The 17,830-nt window shown below is 38.7% G+C and overlaps 4 protein-coding genes across 4 annotated transcripts; 1 reads left to right on the forward strand and 3 right to left on the reverse strand.

The window, feature by feature from the left end:
• Window positions 1-6: 6 nt before the first annotated feature.
• Window positions 7-6,292, reverse strand: LOC128893291 (ras GTPase-activating-like protein IQGAP1; the record flags this gene model as incomplete). The annotated part of the gene is made up of 23 exons (XM_054154145.1): window positions 6,136-6,292; window positions 5,692-5,785; window positions 5,384-5,618; window positions 5,166-5,310; window positions 4,928-5,085; window positions 4,721-4,855; window positions 4,557-4,641; window positions 4,404-4,495; window positions 4,164-4,326; window positions 3,936-4,099; window positions 3,730-3,864; window positions 3,505-3,661; window positions 3,185-3,430; window positions 2,960-3,108; window positions 2,747-2,890; window positions 2,098-2,679; window positions 1,686-2,023; window positions 1,387-1,611; window positions 936-1,326; window positions 677-856; window positions 484-613; window positions 145-415; window positions 7-85 (listed from the first exon to the last, which is right to left on the reverse strand). Coding segments are annotated over exons 1-23 (4,338 nt in total), but the record flags the coding sequence as incomplete, so codon positions are not given.
• Window positions 6,293-7,635: 1,343 nt separating this feature from the next.
• LOC128893293 (uncharacterized) lies at window positions 7,636-10,576 on the forward strand. Its single transcript, XM_054154147.1, has 6 exons — window positions 7,636-7,827; window positions 8,235-8,485; window positions 8,858-9,180; window positions 9,255-9,498; window positions 9,804-10,084; window positions 10,160-10,576. The coding sequence occupies exons 1-6, from the start codon at window positions 7,752-7,754 to the stop codon at window positions 10,392-10,394; spliced, it is 1,410 nt and encodes a 469-aa protein (XP_054010122.1). The 5' UTR covers window positions 7,636-7,751; the 3' UTR covers window positions 10,395-10,576.
• Window positions 10,575-12,839, reverse strand: LOC128893294 (protein lethal(2)essential for life-like). Its single transcript, XM_054154148.1, has 2 exons — window positions 12,678-12,839; window positions 10,575-11,618 (listed from the first exon to the last, which is right to left on the reverse strand). The coding sequence occupies exon 2, from the start codon at window positions 11,603-11,605 to the stop codon at window positions 11,090-11,092; it is 516 nt and encodes a 171-aa protein (XP_054010123.1). The 5' UTR covers window positions 11,606-11,618; window positions 12,678-12,839; the 3' UTR covers window positions 10,575-11,089.
• A 1,147-nt stretch (window positions 12,840-13,986) lies between these two features.
• On the reverse strand, window positions 13,987-17,786 carry LOC128893292 (D-2-hydroxyglutarate dehydrogenase, mitochondrial-like). The gene is made up of 7 exons (XM_054154146.1): window positions 17,351-17,786; window positions 16,303-16,500; window positions 15,882-16,075; window positions 15,647-15,815; window positions 15,024-15,322; window positions 14,661-14,829; window positions 13,987-14,582 (listed from the first exon to the last, which is right to left on the reverse strand). Exons 1-7 carry the CDS (start codon window positions 17,583-17,585, stop codon window positions 14,320-14,322), a joined length of 1,527 nt encoding a protein of 508 aa, XP_054010121.1. The 5' UTR covers window positions 17,586-17,786; the 3' UTR covers window positions 13,987-14,319.
• Between the last annotated feature and the right edge of the window lie 44 nt (window positions 17,787-17,830).

The following is a 17,830-nucleotide window of genomic DNA, read 5'->3' on the forward strand; positions in this document are numbered from 1 at the left end:
TCCGTCCGTTTGACTGACCCATCCTCCTAATTCTAGTTTGTTGAGGTCCGCGCGCAGTTGAAGTTTGCAGTCGTTTAAGGACGAACTGAAAAGAAATTTGTTATTTATTTTCAGTTAAACAAACAGTATGTATCGTATCAGTACCTCTTGTGAATCATGTTCAAAGTAGGTGATATGCTAGAACACTGTACATCGTACAGTTTCTCTTGCACAGGCGAGCATATAGTTTCCAATGCTTCTACTAATGTTTGCCCCTTTAAGAATTGAAGTACAGAGACTAATAACTCCTTGGTTTTTATAAAAAGTTTATTTAAATTAGCGTCTTCGTCATCTGGTACTTGAAACTTGTTGGTAAGTACCAGGCACACTTCCGTTTTCCCGAACCGCGTTAAATTCGACTCGCACGTGTTGTCGGCTAATAAATAATTGCAATATTATCTTATGTCAATTTAAATATTCTGCGATAAAGTTATCGTTCCTTACGGATTCCGAGTAAAGATGGAACAGTTGGGGCAGGACCTAGATCGTCTAGTAGATCGTGCAATGGGTCCATAGGATCTGGTGCTATTTGATCTTGATATTCCAGCATAAGACAATGAGTATCACAGATTTCCTGCAATTTTTACATTTTAAGAATTGTTCATTATCACTGAATTATAATAGGGAATCTCCTCACCTGTAACGAAATATATATCTCGGGCTTTTGAATGAGAGTGGCCTCGGTGTACTCGTGAATAGAAAAGTGCTCCTCTAAGTCTTCTACTTGGCAACAATATCTGAAGAAATGTTTGAACTTTTCGTGACACTCGATTATGAACGAATTTAAACAAACCAAATGCGTTGCTTCTTCACCAAACTGAAAGAAGTTACACGAAGTATATAACTTCACTCTTTGTTTTTAAATGTTACACGATTATAATAGTAGACGTAATTACCCCTTTCTTAGAAGCGGCAAATTGCAATATTTTCGCGATGCTAGCCAAGTTTCGTCGTTGATCATTTGACAGCGATCTATCGATCGGCAATGTGATTATATCGAAGGCATCTGGAGCTACGATAGCCGCGTTGATAAAGTGATAGTAAATTAAATTTCCAACTACTTTCAGTATATCTTTTTCTGGAGCAGTTGGAAATTTCTCGGTTAAAGAATCGTTTAATATCTTAGCTATATATAACATTCCGTACGGAATTAAATCCCGGGATTCTGTGATTTTATTTAAGAATTCTAAAACAGTACTTTGCAACAATTGTATTCCTCTGTTTAGCCGTATTCGCACTTGATCGTAATTTAAAGCTTGTTGTTGCGTTACCGTGTATGGAAGATCCCTATTAAAAAAAATAATTGTAGCAAATGACATACACATACATTTGCTTTGTGCGACTTACAATGTCTCTCCCATCTCCATTTCCAGCTGGTTTCGCCAGCACTTATAAATATCAACTGGATTTGTCTCTATACTTAATGATCGATCGGCTAAAATTTTCTCAATGATTTCTCCGACAATTTGCCTCAAAGCTCTCTGACCGTGCAATTGTCGCGCATAATTCACCACCATTTTTAAGACAAGGGGATTTCCAGTTACAACTTCAGATGGTTTTTGAAACTTAGACCTAGATATTCGATTAATATCAGCTTCTATGTACTTAATTTTCCATTGTTTTTTTTTATAGAATGTAAGGTATACCTGATTTCTTCTTGTAGCGCACTTCCAAACAATTTTAATAGTAAATATTCCTCCCTGATATTCGACCCAAAATTGAATAATGTTAAAATCACATTTTGAAGAAACTTGTTTGTTTTACTTTGAGGCAAAAGAAACAATAACTTCGACAAGTATAATGGATTAGTTTGCAACGCGTAAAATAAATGTTGATATCCTTCTAACATTTTCCGTCCCTCTTTCGTTAATGATTTTAAACCTTTGTGTGAAATAATACCATCCGATAAAATACTCTTTTGTTCTCTATTCGAATGTTTTTGCTTTGCGAGAGTTTCTAAATTTTGTCCGTGTGCTATGACATCCTATAAATTCATTAATTTACTTAATACCGAAAGTAATTTTAATATATTTAACATAGTAGTTTTGTAAGTATTACTTGTAACGTAATTCTATTTTGGATAAGAAGTCCGATTTTTATGTCCATACTATCCAACTGTTGCGACAAAGACTGATTGTGTCGTATGCTTTGTACCACTTCGTGCTTCAGATATTGTAGCTGCAAGTCTCTGTCATAATCTTCTGCATTAAAATTTAGAATTGATGCGAAATGCCGAACAACGGGAAAAGGTGGTTTCTCCATGTACAACAATGAATGGAAGGCTCGTCTCTCTGCGCGACCACGCCACAAAGCTTGTATTTTTATAATCTGTTCCTCGTGATCCCTGTAACGATCCAATATATCCGCGAACTTGGCTTTAACTTTTAAATATTTATTGTGGTATCTTTCTGTATCTCGTCTCCGTTTCTCCTCCAATAATTTCAGATATCGTTTCCGCTGAACTATACCGCGCCACCATGACTGTATTTGAATTATTTTATTTGCATTTTCGTAAAAGTACGTCAATCTATCGGAGATTCTTTTTCGTAATAAATATCCTCGAATACATGCTTGCAATCGAATTATTTGTTTATTTAGTTTATGCTCGTGTTCTTTTACGGTGGAATTTCTTACTACTCTCTGAAAGAAAAATTGTTGTTTATGACTTATTAGTTTGACTATCAACAATTTTTTAATCATGGAGTACCTTTATATCTTCCATATTGATATAATATGTTTCTGACATATTTTTTGGACAATCCCATGTATAATTATACTTCTGCAAGTCCAAATATGATTCGTTGCCTCTAGGAGTAATAAAACGGACAAGCGCGCAATCATGTCTTTGACTCTGAAACATGAAAAAGAAAAATGAAATCGAACGAAGTACTTTATCGACACACAATTTGTTTAAAAATACCTTGATTGTTCTCAAGTTACATAAACTCTGAAAACATTCATTCTTGTACATGTCTGGTATTTTGAAACCAAACGTTTGCAGACAATCAATTGTGAATAATACATCGTTTCGCTGTAAACCTAAATTTACTTGTGACAAAAACGTGCACGCTGAAAATAAACGTAAGAATGAACAAAATACTGCAAACTTAATATGAAAACTGAACAAAATGTAGATACGGTATACCATTTTGAACAGTTTCAGCTTCCGCGGCAACGACTTTAGTTATTGTTTCTACGTCTTCCAGCCATAACTCGGAACCGTCGAAATGTTTTTCCGCGAGGCATTTTTTAAATAATTTTAAATAGAGAGACGCATTGTCCGGTGAAGTAGGTTTTTGTAGTTTTAGCGCAGTATTTTTTAAAGCAGTCATAAGTTCGTTTCGATCGTTGTTAACAACGGCTGTATTTATTTGACGCAACACTTGTATCACTATAGGAAGGTGAAAGATACATTAAGAATATATAATAGAGTATGCGCGGATAATAAAAATTTATCTAATATACCATCATCGTCATTTTGACATTGTTGATTAACAACATCGATACATTCTTGGATGTCGATGTACGTTAATAAAGGGCACTCGTCCGAAATCACTTGTTTTTCACAGCGAACACCCGCTAATGCTCTATAATATTTTACCTTATTCTCGTGATCCAAACCCTACGATACGACTTTTGTAAATATGATTTTTCGTCATATTAACACAGGTAAACAATAACATTACTCACAGAGACATGACAACTTGGATTTGACAGTGCTTGATAAACCAAATCTGGATTTCCAGTGTCTACAGCCTTGCTAATTTCTGCGATCAATGAGAGTACACGTATGCTGACTATTATGTCGCTGTACGAAAGGTCGTTCTGTTATAAAATTTCATTTATATTAATGACAAGTATAATAAATCTGATGCTTTTGTACGTTCCACCGTTACCTGAGATTCCATACGATCGACTTTCATTTCTTCGTAATACAATGGCATTGCAAATTCGTCGATTCTATCTAGTAATCCAAGACTGGGATTTCTCAGAGCATCATAAAATTCACTCTGTACACCAGTTTGTAATGTTAAATTTAAGAGCTTAACGCTTTCATCACCTGCGTTGATAAACTTATTTTAGAACATCGCTCCATTGTACGGCTTTTGCTATGAAATACTAACGTTCTCGATGTTTAAGCGCGATCTCATTTGCTTCATCAATTCCTTTCTGAAGCAGCTGTTTCCAATGATAATTACTTTCTGAATACATATTATTCCATTCTGAACTTTGTTGTAGTTGCATTAATTGTTCTTTATACAATTCTGCATTTTCAGGTATGACGTTCTAATAAAAATAAACAATATTTGTAAGTAACATTACGATACAATCGACTAATAAATAAGGTGATATAAAATATATACTTGTAAGCATAAAGTAGATGATTTAAGTGTATCCATAAATTGATTATTTTTATGATGAACGGATCGAGTTAATTTGTCCACTGCACATTGAACTAGACAAAATATAATAATTAAAATACAAAGTGAACAGTTAATTACCACGTTATAACTTACCATTAACGCAATTAATATGTCCCTGAATTTCTGCTTGAGTTAATAATTCGTCGTATACGTCTGGTACATAGCTGTCATTCAAAGACTATCAAAATTATATTCATTAATAATTATTAAATATAATGCTACAAATGTACTTTTGTTTTTCATTAACTTTTACTTACTCTATTAAGCGCTGCCTGTGCTTTAGAATTTTTTGCTTCTATTAGAACCTCACTGTACTCTTTCACATAGCAAGGCACAACATTATTTAACTGTACAACTTTATTTTGAAGTGCTGCTAGTATTTTCCCATGATCCTTAAAACACAATAATTAGTCGATTGCTTAAATTAATTAATTAAACAGTTTTAAATATATAAACAAACATACTTTTTCTGCAATGGCTTGATTAATAGCTATAACAGCAGCATGAAGCGTTGCTGTATCTATCTCCATGCTATTTGCCAATAAACCTCCAATTTTTTGAAATGAAGGCATCTGAATTCCATATTTTTTCAATTCTTTACTTACAGCATTAATTTCCTCATCTGAAAAATATAAAATGCTGTGATGTTTGCAATACCTTAGTATGTGTTTTTTTTCATATAGTATGCAATTGAACAGATACCGGTAAAGTTCACTTTTCCATATAAGTCCTGAATCTGTGGAGCCTTTCCTAGTTTAAATAAATGAGTACTAAGTGCATGGATACAGTATATCACTCGAGGCATATTTTTTTTATCATAGATATCTGTTGTCTCTGGTTGAAAGGTCTGTTAAAGAATTCCTCTCATTAATAATTCCAATTGTAAATGATATTTTAAAGAGTTTGTAATAGATACATACTAATGGTAATTGCATAGACTTTATGGATTTCAAAAAATGATTGATATTGTCTGTATGACGAAATTGCAGTCCAGCTATTGCATACCGCTTCTGCTCAGGATCATAAATTTTATTGAGGGGTAGAGTCTCAGGTGCCATAAAATGAGCAAGTTTCGCCAAATATACTCCATTTCGTAAATTCTCTTCCAATTCAGTGGTAGGTGGAAGAGTTTCTCTGAGGCATGCTTCCATCCATCTACAAAATGTAAGATTATACAAGAAAGGAATAAACTAGCAAGCATATACAAATGGTTTAATAAAAAATGTACTTCTTAGCTTCTTCTAAGTGACAGAGGTATTCGTATGCAAGAGTCTTTTGACGTTGCTCGTCCATTTCTTCTGCTGATTTACGAACATCTGTTCCTACAAAATATTTTGTTATGAATGAAATACATATACACTTCGAATAATCTAACAAAATCATAAAAATACGTTCATACGAATAAATAGAGTAAGTAGAAATGGAGCAAGAACTTTTAAAGATTTAATAATTCACGACGAGAATAAGTTTTACACTTTTAAACGCTGATATTTTCGTCATTCGTAAGAGTATCAATGTCGGAACGTTTCTAATTATACATATTTCTCAAAATAATTACTTGATAACAGTGACACCGAATTTTACAAGCTACTGGAAAATTCATCTTGACATTTGTTTCCAGCCACGAGGTATGGAATAAAAGTGAAACATTCACGATCACTGTTGATCTTACCTCTTTCATGATTAATTAATTTGTTATCGATATCATTCATACCGTGGAGTGGAAGAAATATAATTAACTAAGAAAAAACTAATAACCATACGCAATAATGGAGCAGTACGTTATTTCCACGAATTCAAACTTGTTCAAATTTGCAACAGTGGAACAACACTGGTCGGAAGTACCAACCGAGGAACCGAGATACATCACGATTTTGCTTTTCATTGGACGATAGAATTTTACTGATACTCGATTGGTTTCTTCGACCACAGAATTAAAGGGCACTAGCAAACAACTTCACGTCCTGTCAATACCTCTTGTCCCGCCAATTGTTTGTTTACAAACAATGTACAATATGTGAAAATGTCTTCTAATTATTGACATTTACGAAGAAGACTAGATGTGATTCGGATTTTAATAGAATTGTCTATGTATCGTTTCCTCTGTAATACTTTCGGGTATGTTGTTTATAGTAATATAGTAAGTTAAACATGTAGATTTTTAACAATATCACATTCACTATTTGTGGTAACCCTGGACCAATTTAAATCATTTTTATCATACCTTGTACTAAATTTAATGATATTTTCTAGGTAACTGTACGTATCCCATATAAGCAACCAAAGATGAATATTGTATTAGATGAGTATGAAAAGGTACAAATTCTGATGCGAGTTCTTTAATCATTTACTTTTTCTTTATCTAAGTAACAAGTCCATACAAACTGAACTAATCAAAGCAGCACACTGCAGACTATATTAAAGCATTAGTCTGCAGAATCTTTTTTTATAAGGATCCATCCTGGGACCTGTCCTCTTTAACATATTTATAAATGACCTCCCAAACAAAAGGATTTGCCCCCCCTGGCATTGTTCATGGATGACAAGGCTCTCCTCGTCCAGCCCTCCTCTTTATTTACTAGGCACTTAACACTTCCTGTCATAATAATTGCTTCCCAAATTTGACCCTGCTCTCAGATGAGCCTCTGCAAATCTTTCCTAACTACTCATCCAGGGTATATTCCTGCACCCTGCCCAGTCTCATCGAACTAGGTCACCAATCCTCTCTACCTCTCTAGTCATTATGATGGAAGATTTTTGAAAATTTTCCCATCCACCCACATCTCCAGTCGAACAATCATGTTCCACCCTATGATGCCAATTTATTTCTCAAAAATGGAAGAGAGGTGCTTGCAAGATGCTTCCTGAAGTTGTTGCAAGTCCTCTCCTGTATTATTAAAAGTCATTGATCAAAATACTGGATCTGTAGTTTGTTATCAATGCATCTGTTATCGGTTTTACGGCTGAGATTTGTTTACATGTATTTACGCTAGTGTTTCATGAACGAGGAACCACGCGCAGCGTGCCCGTTATTCCCAGTGGAACGATGTAGAAACAAGGGGAGGCTAAGGAGGAAGCAATGCAAGAATAAGAGGAGCGGGGAACAGAAGGGGGGTCAGATAAAGCAGTTGACCCTCGCCCCTTCAATGATCCGCGAGATATCGTTCCACTAAATTCACTGACGCCGCCTACCAGTCGAATGCGTGGCCTCATCTACTGCGGGTCACACCGAACGCTATTTTTCGAGACGCTCGTTGATCCTGACTGTCTAGTGGGTCTGAGCCGGAAATGCAGTTCCCGAAGTCATTGTTTCTCGTTACTTGTTGCATCCTCGCCTGCCGATGCGATCGCCAAAAACCTCACGGTGAGTGATTCGACGTTTCATAGACTCTGAACAAGCTTTTGTCTCACGTCGGAGGATCTATGGCACGAATCGATCGCCGATGACTTGAATCAATCGTTCCGCGAACTCAATCGTTGCTCAATTATTTCTATCGTTACTCAATCTAGAGTCAAGTTCAAAGGCCGACTCGTTGCTAATGCGAAGAAGCTGCCGTTTTCTGCAACCGCTCGTGAAGCATTGTTTATTAATTTATAGAAAACAAAAGTAAATTTATTATCCAGAAATCGCTTCTTCGTTTATTCTAAATATTTTTGTTTTTCATTTAAAAATAAAATGTTACATTGTCGTTGTTTTAATTATCAAGAATATTACTTCTTATAATTTGCGGTATCCCTTTGAACCCATGCTCAAACGAAAATACTTTTCAGGCAAAAATGATACGACGACAGAAATAGCGCTCGGTGAAAAACGACTCGGGGATCATATTCGTGCGATTTTGAAGCACTATCAGCAAGATGATCCGGTGGGGCTACCTGGGGCACCAATACCGGACCCCATGCCAGTGCCAGATATGAAACACTCTTTCTCTATGTACACCATGAACTTCAAGCAGATAAACGTTTACGGTCTCTCGAAATTCCGTATCGTCCGCATGGAGTCGGAACTGGCTCTTATGCAAGTAAGGTTTTCCCTGAAGAATGCATTATAGACGGTCACTTCCGCGGTCATCTAAGAATATTTTTCAGTTCGTGAGACACGAGCTAATTATAGATTTTAAAACGTCATCTAATTGTATCGAATTGAATCGAATCAAGAGTCTTTGCCAAATTGGTTCGCATGTGAATTAACTACCCGAGTAAAAAAAGAATCCCACGATTATGACTGTGCATTCAATTTTAGAATTGATTTCTTCATTGAGAAATATTTATGTGACTTACTCGCGCAACTTTCGTCTAAGGATATTCGATAGCTCCGCAGGTCTAGCCATACATTGCTTAATTCGCATATTAATTAATTCTTGAACATAATAATAACAACGTGATTTTTGAAGGTTTCCGTGGCGTTGAGCATCCAGGCTCTGGACATTCGCGGATTATACACGTTATCCTCTTGGCTGTCGCGGTCGGCTGGCAATTTCACCGTCGAGTTAAAGGGGGTGACTGTTAAAGGTATTGCGAGGCTCGATGTCGGCACTGACGGTAAATTGCATGCCCAGGACATCGATATGGATCTAATGTTCGAGAAGATAGACATGGACTTCAAGAATTTGGGTTTTCTTGGCTCTGTTTTCCAAGGATTGATCAATTCCGTAGGAACCTTCATTTTTGACAGTATAAAACCTTTCATTTTGAAGGAGGTCAATACTAACGTACGGTAAAGAGCGATTCGTCTATAACTATCGCAATAGATGAACAATGTCTGAAGATATCTATGGCTCTATGTTTTAGGGGGGAAGTCAACAAACAGATATCCCAACTTCCGCAATACTTTCCCAACTCTATATCGCCGTTCGATATGGCGATCGCAGAAGCTCGTAAGCAAGTGTCTCAAATGGGTTACGATCCATTCAGGGTAAAGGACTATAGCCAAACCGTGGGTATATTCACCGTGACGTCGACGCATACTTGGGTCACAGGACTGGCGAGTTTCTATCGAATGGGAAACATCACCTTAAGCATGGAAAATCAGACAGTAAATAATTTCCTTTTCACGCAAATTTCATAAATGTGACTTTCTATCTTAACGACATTTGTCTGATCGTTCGCTAGTCTAGTTATCTCACGCTACTCGATCGCAATGCACGTATCTAACAGTGAACGCAAATGCAAGCCAAAGAGCTTATTACCGTAATCACATCACGTATTACGTCTTATGCATTGGAAATCAATAACACGCCGGTCAATCGGTTACAAATTGAGATACGTAATTGTCGCGTGCATTATATCACCGATTCGTAGGCGTTATCGATATCATCGCGTCGTTGTTTCCTTATAAAGGTATACGCAACAATCGACGTCGGAACTCAAGAGATCGAAGGAAGGACGCACTGGGAAGTGAGCGTCGTCGGTGGCTTCCTATCGAGGGCTGGCACGGTTTCCTTCACCATACAATATTTCAGAGTTCAATTAAAATTGAGTCAACCCTTGGACACCCGGAAACGACCTGCCCTCGAAGAACTCGAACTCGAGTTAGGCAACATTCAAACCAGAGTTCACGGCGCCGGTACCATCGATTACATAATAGAAGCCGGTGTTAATATACTGCCAAACCTTTTAAGGTGCGATGAATAATGACAAACTACTTCTGGAGTCAGGATGGAATGTTACTCATACAATGTTTACTTTGTCGACAGATATCAAATTATGGACGCGATAGAGAGACCCCTTAAAAGGCGATTGCAGCTCGAAGTGCAGAAGATAGACATTGAAAAAGTGATCAACGAGAACATTCCGAACATAGAGCAACAGGCCAGGTATCTACAAGGTCTAGTTCCTGCCGAAGAGACCAATTTAGATGAGGGAGTACCTCCTGAAGACCAGGACGAGCAACCGTTTTCAGAGAGCGAGGAAAATCGAGGACCTTCTTAAATTAACCAATTATCGCGCTTACACGACAATTACATTATTTATGATCGGATGCTAAAGCATAGAATTTTCGATCGCGTCGTCACGATGCACTTCCCGCGCCTTTTGTAAATATTTTTATATATTTTACCGAAGTAAATTTTTTTAAACATATTTCGCTCTTGAATAAAAAATTAACCCATGTATTTTCAGTGTTTAATATTTATTGGAAAAAAACTAACGAAAAGCATCATAGCGTATATTAAACCACCGTTATATTCATGCCCGATGATACATAACGAATTTCGTAGTACTAAATACTAACATTAAGAATACACATACAGTTGTTAAATACGGTTACGTATTTCGCTTTCAAGTAAAAAAGAGAAAGAAATAATACAGTGTTCAGACTTTTGTTACAACGGCGAGATTAATCGCGCGACGAGTATGAGCGCTGATTAATATATCACTATCTCGCGTTAAATGGCTCATGTTCTTTGGATGTTTGAGATAACTGAAACCTTAAGTGTACATCGTAAACAATGTATATTAATAATACGTAACAATGACGAAAAAAAAGTAATCGGCACGAGACAAATATTTAAAACGTTTAAAATCATATAATGTGTCGTTTAAGATCTTCGGTAGGAGTGATGGTACGCGAATCTTGTGTATACCGAGTAAAATGAAATTAATAAAAGTAAATATCGTGTACGAGATTACGAAGCTCTGATCGCGGGTCCGTTGCTTCGTTCGATCGGTATGATTCTTTCACCAGGAGCTGGCAGTACGAGTTTCGGAGCAGTGATAGTAAGAATTCCGTCAGAGGACAAGCTAGGTTTAACGTGGCCGATATCGTAGCCCTGTGGCAGCATGTATCGTCGTACAAAGTGTCTGGATATGTAGCCGTGTTCATCCTTCTTCTCTTCGTGTTTACCCTCGATGGTGATGCATTTATCGTCTGTTCTGACGGTGATCTCTTCTGGTGCGAACTGTTGAACGTCGACTATCACTTGGTACTTGTTTGGATCGGATTGGATCGACGCTGCGACGCTAGATTCTTGTTCCAACTGATCGAATATATTTTTCCATGGACGGAACATGTCGCCGAACTTTGGCATCGGCGGTATATCGTCCCTGGTGCTCAGTCGTTTGAAATGGTTCTCGAGTTCTCGGTGATAGCGGTCCATGTCGTCCCACCAGTTGCGGAATATATCTCTGGATATCAATGCCATATTTGCGATAGGTCTGCGGAGAATACGTGATTTATATAATTTTCGTTTGGTATATGAATTTTACAGAATTCTCGTACGAAATATTACGTGTAGAAATTCTGTGCCTTTCTGAGGTTATCTTGCCACTTTTATTTTATAAAGAAACAGTATGATATTTTTACTTAAACTATAGTTAGAAAGTATCGAATACGAAGGCACGGAATATACTACGCCCAATATTACTGATAAGATAATTTCGAAATCTCCTTGTACCAACGATTATTTTGGAAACTTCCTTTTGAAGGACAATGCGTATAGGTTAAAAAAAACAATCAGCTGATGTTTGCTAGATACAATGTCGGGATACAATATGCCGGTGACATATATTCGACGTTTACTTCATACGAGAAATTCGTTGCTGTAAACTTTGTTTGTACCAGAAACATATGTGGTCAAAGTCGGGCAAAAGTAACAAATAAAAATAAAATTTCAATTCTCAATAACCAGATAATATCAGATATCATTAAAAATGTCTACACAGTAATGGTAACATCACATACATGTTGTGTGAACAGCCGTTAAAGTGTTAACGTTCCAACGTATACTTGATTTTGGCAAATGCGTCACGATCGCGAAGAGAAACAGTTCGGTTGGTGCCAACGATCATAAAGTTATATATTGCATCTCGAAAACGCACATATTACTGGCAAAACAAGCATCAAGGTCAAGTATGAGACTCAATTTAGACCGAAAGTTTAAATACGTCTTTTTATTAATACTTTTACCATTTAAATAATGTAAATATACACTCGTATAATAAATGCCGAACTCTGTTTCCTGCGTCTATTTTTACATCGGCGAAACGAACGGTCGCTAAACGTAAGGTCAACGTTTGCCCGGACTTTAGAACCAGCGATAATTATCATCGAAAGGTGTACACAAGATATACGTTAAAATCGGTTATCGAGTGTAATCAAGAAAGTAGTCAAACAGTATAAAAAAATAAAAATGGCATCGAATTTTGATAAGGTGTACCCTAACATTGTTTAAAACGTTAGCAAAACGTTCGATGAAATTATACAAGAGTACGTACCTTTCGTTGCACAACGTTTAACTTTCGTTTCAAGGCTCACTCGCGTAGAATACGAATAAGAATCGTTTTTCACTTCGTGTGAAGTTAATCGTTCGGTAGTCACCACGAAATTGCACAAAGTTGGCGCTTCGAGTTGTAGTTTCTGACTGCGCAGAAATGGTGGCCGCCGGTTTATATATTTGGTTTGCCGCTCTTTCGAGATTTTTCGAGACGAGTCTGCGCATATCAGACGCATTTCGAACAATCTCGAGTCCACACTGAACGTCGCGACGTTCGTTCGCCCCCACCTCGTCGTGTTTTCACCAATCTGGACGTTCTTAGACTCGTTTCCGTTTCCCGTTTCTTCGAGCAATTTCCTAGGACGTTCTTGGCGCGATCAGAATTTTTCCAGTGTGTTCGACAATTTTCCACAGCTTTTTCATGTATCGTCAATGCGTTTCCACCGTGGCCACGTATACGTACGTCTATAATTTGCGTGTCTTTATATCAATGATATTTTTCCGAATTTCTGCGTCCACATTTTCCACTGACAAATCAACTTTTAAACTGCGTTACATAGGGACGAATCTAGGCTTCGACAGTGCCCCTAACTTTCTAATTAAATAGTTGGATGTCCTTATGAGAATTTTTGTAGGAATTTTTCTTTCGGTACAAAATCTACATGTATATAATTTCAAAAGAAAATTAATTACTCAAAGTATTAATTAATAAGGGGCCCAGGAAATTTAGATCCGCTACTGATGATAGTTTCAACTGTTTCCATTTGGTATCTGGTCTTACTTTCTCCAAAGTCAAACTCGTTTCTTTTCAAATCGAGTCAAACTCGACTAATTTATATTTACCAAAACCATCGATTCCACGGCAATTAGTCATTTAAGAAACCGTATGTCGTTCTAAAAATAATTGTCTGCCGCGGACATTCAATAGATGACGAACACATTTATTCTGGGATTTGTTCGACGGAGACGTCGATTTCACCGGGCAACAATAAGAAAACGAAGAATACAGATATTTATTAGAGCAATCGAAACGCTAAAGAAAAAAAAAGAAAAAAAAAAACAGTCGATCGATTTAGAATTCGAATTCACGACCTAAAGATAAACAACAGACACGGTCGACTGTACGATGGTGCCCTCTGCGCGCCCTAGAGGAGAAGTTAACTAACTCCGAGAAGTTAAGTAACTCTACTGTTGGTAAAGCAGAGGGACAAACGTAAAGGCGGCAATATTTTGTATTCAACAGTAGAATTTCTGCCATTGAGGAAGTATTCTGAGGAAAAAAAAACCTGACGAAATAAAGTAAATGGACGTTTTTGCACGTTTCAAATATTATCTATATTACATTTATTCTATTAGGTCGTCCCATAAGTTCGTGCCGAAAACTGTGTCGAAATTTAATAAAAAACCACAGAAATTTTCTAGTAACGGTACAATGACTATCTGAGAGAGGTGAGAAACTATTGTGAAATGAGACAGATTATCTTTTCTTGTGACACTTAAGAATGTGTTTCACATATTAATTTGAGAAATAGAAGTATAAATGGCACGAACTTTTAGGACGACCTAATATAATATTACATTACACCACAGTCTCAACTCGTCGAGTATTCTGTACAATACACAATATGGAGAACTTAATTATTCTAAAGTTTCCGTGGATGGAGGACCTTGTACGGATTTAGTATACCATTAGGATCCATCATAGACTTCAGATCTTGCATGAGCTCGATCTCGGAAGGCGTTCTGCTCATCTGCAGATACTTCGTTTTCATAAATCCTATACCGTGCTCGGCGCTGACGCTTCCGCGAAGTTTCGAAACGTACTCGAAGATGAATGGCTCTATCTGGGACGCTATATTAGCGTCGTAAGACGGTATGCAAATTTGCACGTGGAGATTTCCGTCGCCTAACGTACGAACAAAAAGTGAAATGAGGAGAAGTTAAATTGCAACGTGTCGTTGTCGAAAGAGAATAGAATACCCACCCATGTGCCCGTAACCGCTGATCTTTTTGATGCTCGGATCGCGCAAACGTTTCCTGAGAACCTCGATCACCTCGTAGAAGGATAAATAAGGTATCGAGATGTCGTATTTAAACACGTAGCCTTCTTTCAGTATAGCGTCGCTGATGTGCTCCCTGATCGACCACATGTACTGAAAAAAAGAACGGTGATTCTAATTTTTGCTGTCGCGTTGTAGATTGATCATCGCAACGAAAGCTTCAACGTACGAATTATGGATAAACGGTCTGGGTCTGGATCGGTTCGGAATCAGGTCAGGTCTGAAAGGTTCGAAGACAGGTACGTTATCTCGCAGAAGAACACCGTTGCTTTCATTTTAGAACTAACTTTTATTTTAGCAGGATCCGACGTCAGGGTGCCGTCCTCGATTATGTCGTCGGCGAGAGCCTTCTCCACGAAGGCCGCGAGCTTCTCCTCGTCGTGGTTCGCGTTGCTCCCCGAGGTCTCCAACAGGATGTAGAAGTCGTGGCCGTCGGGCTTCGACGTCAACGGGCTCTTCATGTTGTACACTTGGACGGAAGTGTTCAGGGATAGTCTGTCCATCAACTCGAAGGAGGACAGGATTTCCCCGAGTTCCTTTTTAGCCAGCTGGAACGTTTTCAGCGCGTGGTCGAAGCTACGCAAGCCTAGAATCAGAGAAGCAAGGATTCGAGGAATTTTGGAAACACGTAGTTGTCTCGAATCCTGAAGGTATTGGGTTCTCCGGAAACTTCGTGCCTATCTTTAAGAAAAATTCAAAGGCTTATTTGAATTTTCATGTATATTTATTGAATTATATATGTATCATTTTGTTCCACAACTTTTCCACCTTTTAAGAAATGTACACATGTCATTTGTTTTCAGTCATTCCGACATATTCAGACCTGTACCGTCTAGTAGAGATCGGCATGGACTTTCCAAACAGCCCAATAACTGGGAAATTTACTAGGACGATAGTAAACATTCGATACCTAAGAACGCGACGTTCGTAGCTTTAGGAAGAGGTGGACATTGGATCGCGACTTTCGTCACGACTCCCAGGGTTCCCTCGGATCCTATGAACAAGTGCTTCAAATGGTAGCCGGTGTTGTTCTTCTTCAGCGTGTTCAAGCAGTCCACCACGTCCCCGTTCGCTTTCACCTAGAAGAAGCCGACTCTGAGCAAGGGAATCGCTATCGTGGCGGCGCGTCTTTCTCCGAAACTCACTGCCTCGAGGCCCAGCACGTTCCCGTGCAGGTTCCCGTAACGGAAAAGCCTGACACCTCCGGCGTTCGTGGACACGCAACCGCCGATCAAGCAGCTACCCTTGGCGCCTAGATCGATGGGCATCATCAACCCCGCGGTCGACAGGTGATTGTCCAGGTCCTCCAGGACGCAGCCAGCCTCACAGGTCAGCACCCCTAAATTCGAAGGACGATGAAACCAGATCGTTTCCTTCTTTGGAAAGTGTTCAAGAGAGGAAACGAGACAAACATATCGGCAAACTTCAGATTTATTCGAAGCCTAGGGTTTTGCTCATCTCTGCGTGAAACAGAGGTAGCCGAGGAGATAACGCGTACCCAACGCGAAACAAAAATCTCTAAAATAAAAAAGAGACCGTTGCAGCCGAGGATCGGACTTCACCAACCTGCCAGCTCGTTCGTCTCGATGATTCGGTTCATGAGCTTCATGGAGAGAACGATCTCGTCGAACACGGGCACGCTGCCACCCACGAGACCGGTGTTTCCGCTTTGAGGGCACACGGCCAACCGTTTCTCGTTGCAATACCTCAGTATGGCGGACACTTCCTCCGTCGTTTTCGGCTTCAGCACCAGACTGCTCTTACCTGGAAACGGATTCGTATCGAGCTGATACGCGTGACGTGTTTGGACGCGGCGAAAGGTCAGAGGTCATCGACGACGCAACGAAGATCGGATTTACCGCGACGCAAAATGGAGAGGGTGTACCCTTCGGGTTTACTCGCAGAGGATGAAGAGGGGACTGAGGGGGTACAAGAGATTTAATAGAAGACCAATTTCGCCGAGAAGGATGGTCGTGCACGAAATCGAGAGGAATACTTTTATAGAAGGAAAGATATATACGAGGTGTCCACGCTAAAGTGTGACAGACGCATATCTCAATAACTATCGACGATACGAAAAAATTGTTTATATGTAAATTACAGGATACAATGGGCTCTATAGCGTAGCGTAAACGGAACTTTTTTTCTACTATTACTTTAAAAGATATAATAGTGAAGTTTCGTTTTTTAAATGGAACTATATATTTTTGGAGGGATAATGCGATAATGCTTTTCGAAACGAATTCATTGATCCTTAACCTACTTACCTGATTTTTATTAATTTTTCTGGGTTGAAGGTCATTCGTAGGTCATATTGTATTGCATGGATGAATTCGTTATTTTGTCAGCTACAACATTACGTTAACGAATGCAATTCTAGCACAGACTCGGGCATAATTTATCCCTGACATTGTAAAATATTTCGTCTTGGGGAGTGGGGGAGACAGACATGATCGTAATAGTTTATTATTTATTCGTTATCGGAAGCTTCTGTCTTCGCAAGAATTCTATCGATTTCGTGACCGAGATCTCGCGATATCTACTAATTGGATTTTAATTAAGTCGATTTATTTCTTAAAAGAGCGAACCGCAGCGATCGCCAGTTCCAGCTTACCTCTGACGATTCTCGCGTAATCTATGTTGTAATCCTCGCACTCCTCCGCGTTCGAGAGCACCCTGTTGCGACCGAGCAGACCATCGAAGAAGGTCGCGTGCTCGTCCGAGATCCTAGCGTAGGGTCCTCGTTGCACCTTGTACCTGTCGCACGTGAACGCCGGTTTCTCGATCGTCGAGAACGAACGGAAACTCGTGGCGTTGCGAAACGCGCGTAATTGGGAGCGAGTCCACATAACCTGGAAAAGGTTCGTCGTTCTTTTCACTTTGTCGTCACCGAATCTGCACGCGACCTCGGAGTAATTTTATTCGAACAATGACCGACAAATAAAAATCCATTCGCGCGTTTACTCGACTTGACCGTTTGACTGCGGGACGATTTTTGCTTGGAATTCCGAGAGGCGTAGAGGTAGGAATTTTAACAAAAATATCAATTTATAGGGAATGATAAGACGGAACTTTTTTATATTTACGAGTTTAT

This window comes from Hylaeus anthracinus, unplaced genomic scaffold, assembly GCF_026225885.1.
Source record: "Hylaeus anthracinus isolate JK02 unplaced genomic scaffold, UHH_iyHylAnth1.0_haploid 27324, whole genome shotgun sequence".
Taxonomy (NCBI): Eukaryota; Metazoa; Arthropoda; class Insecta; order Hymenoptera; family Colletidae; genus Hylaeus; species Hylaeus anthracinus.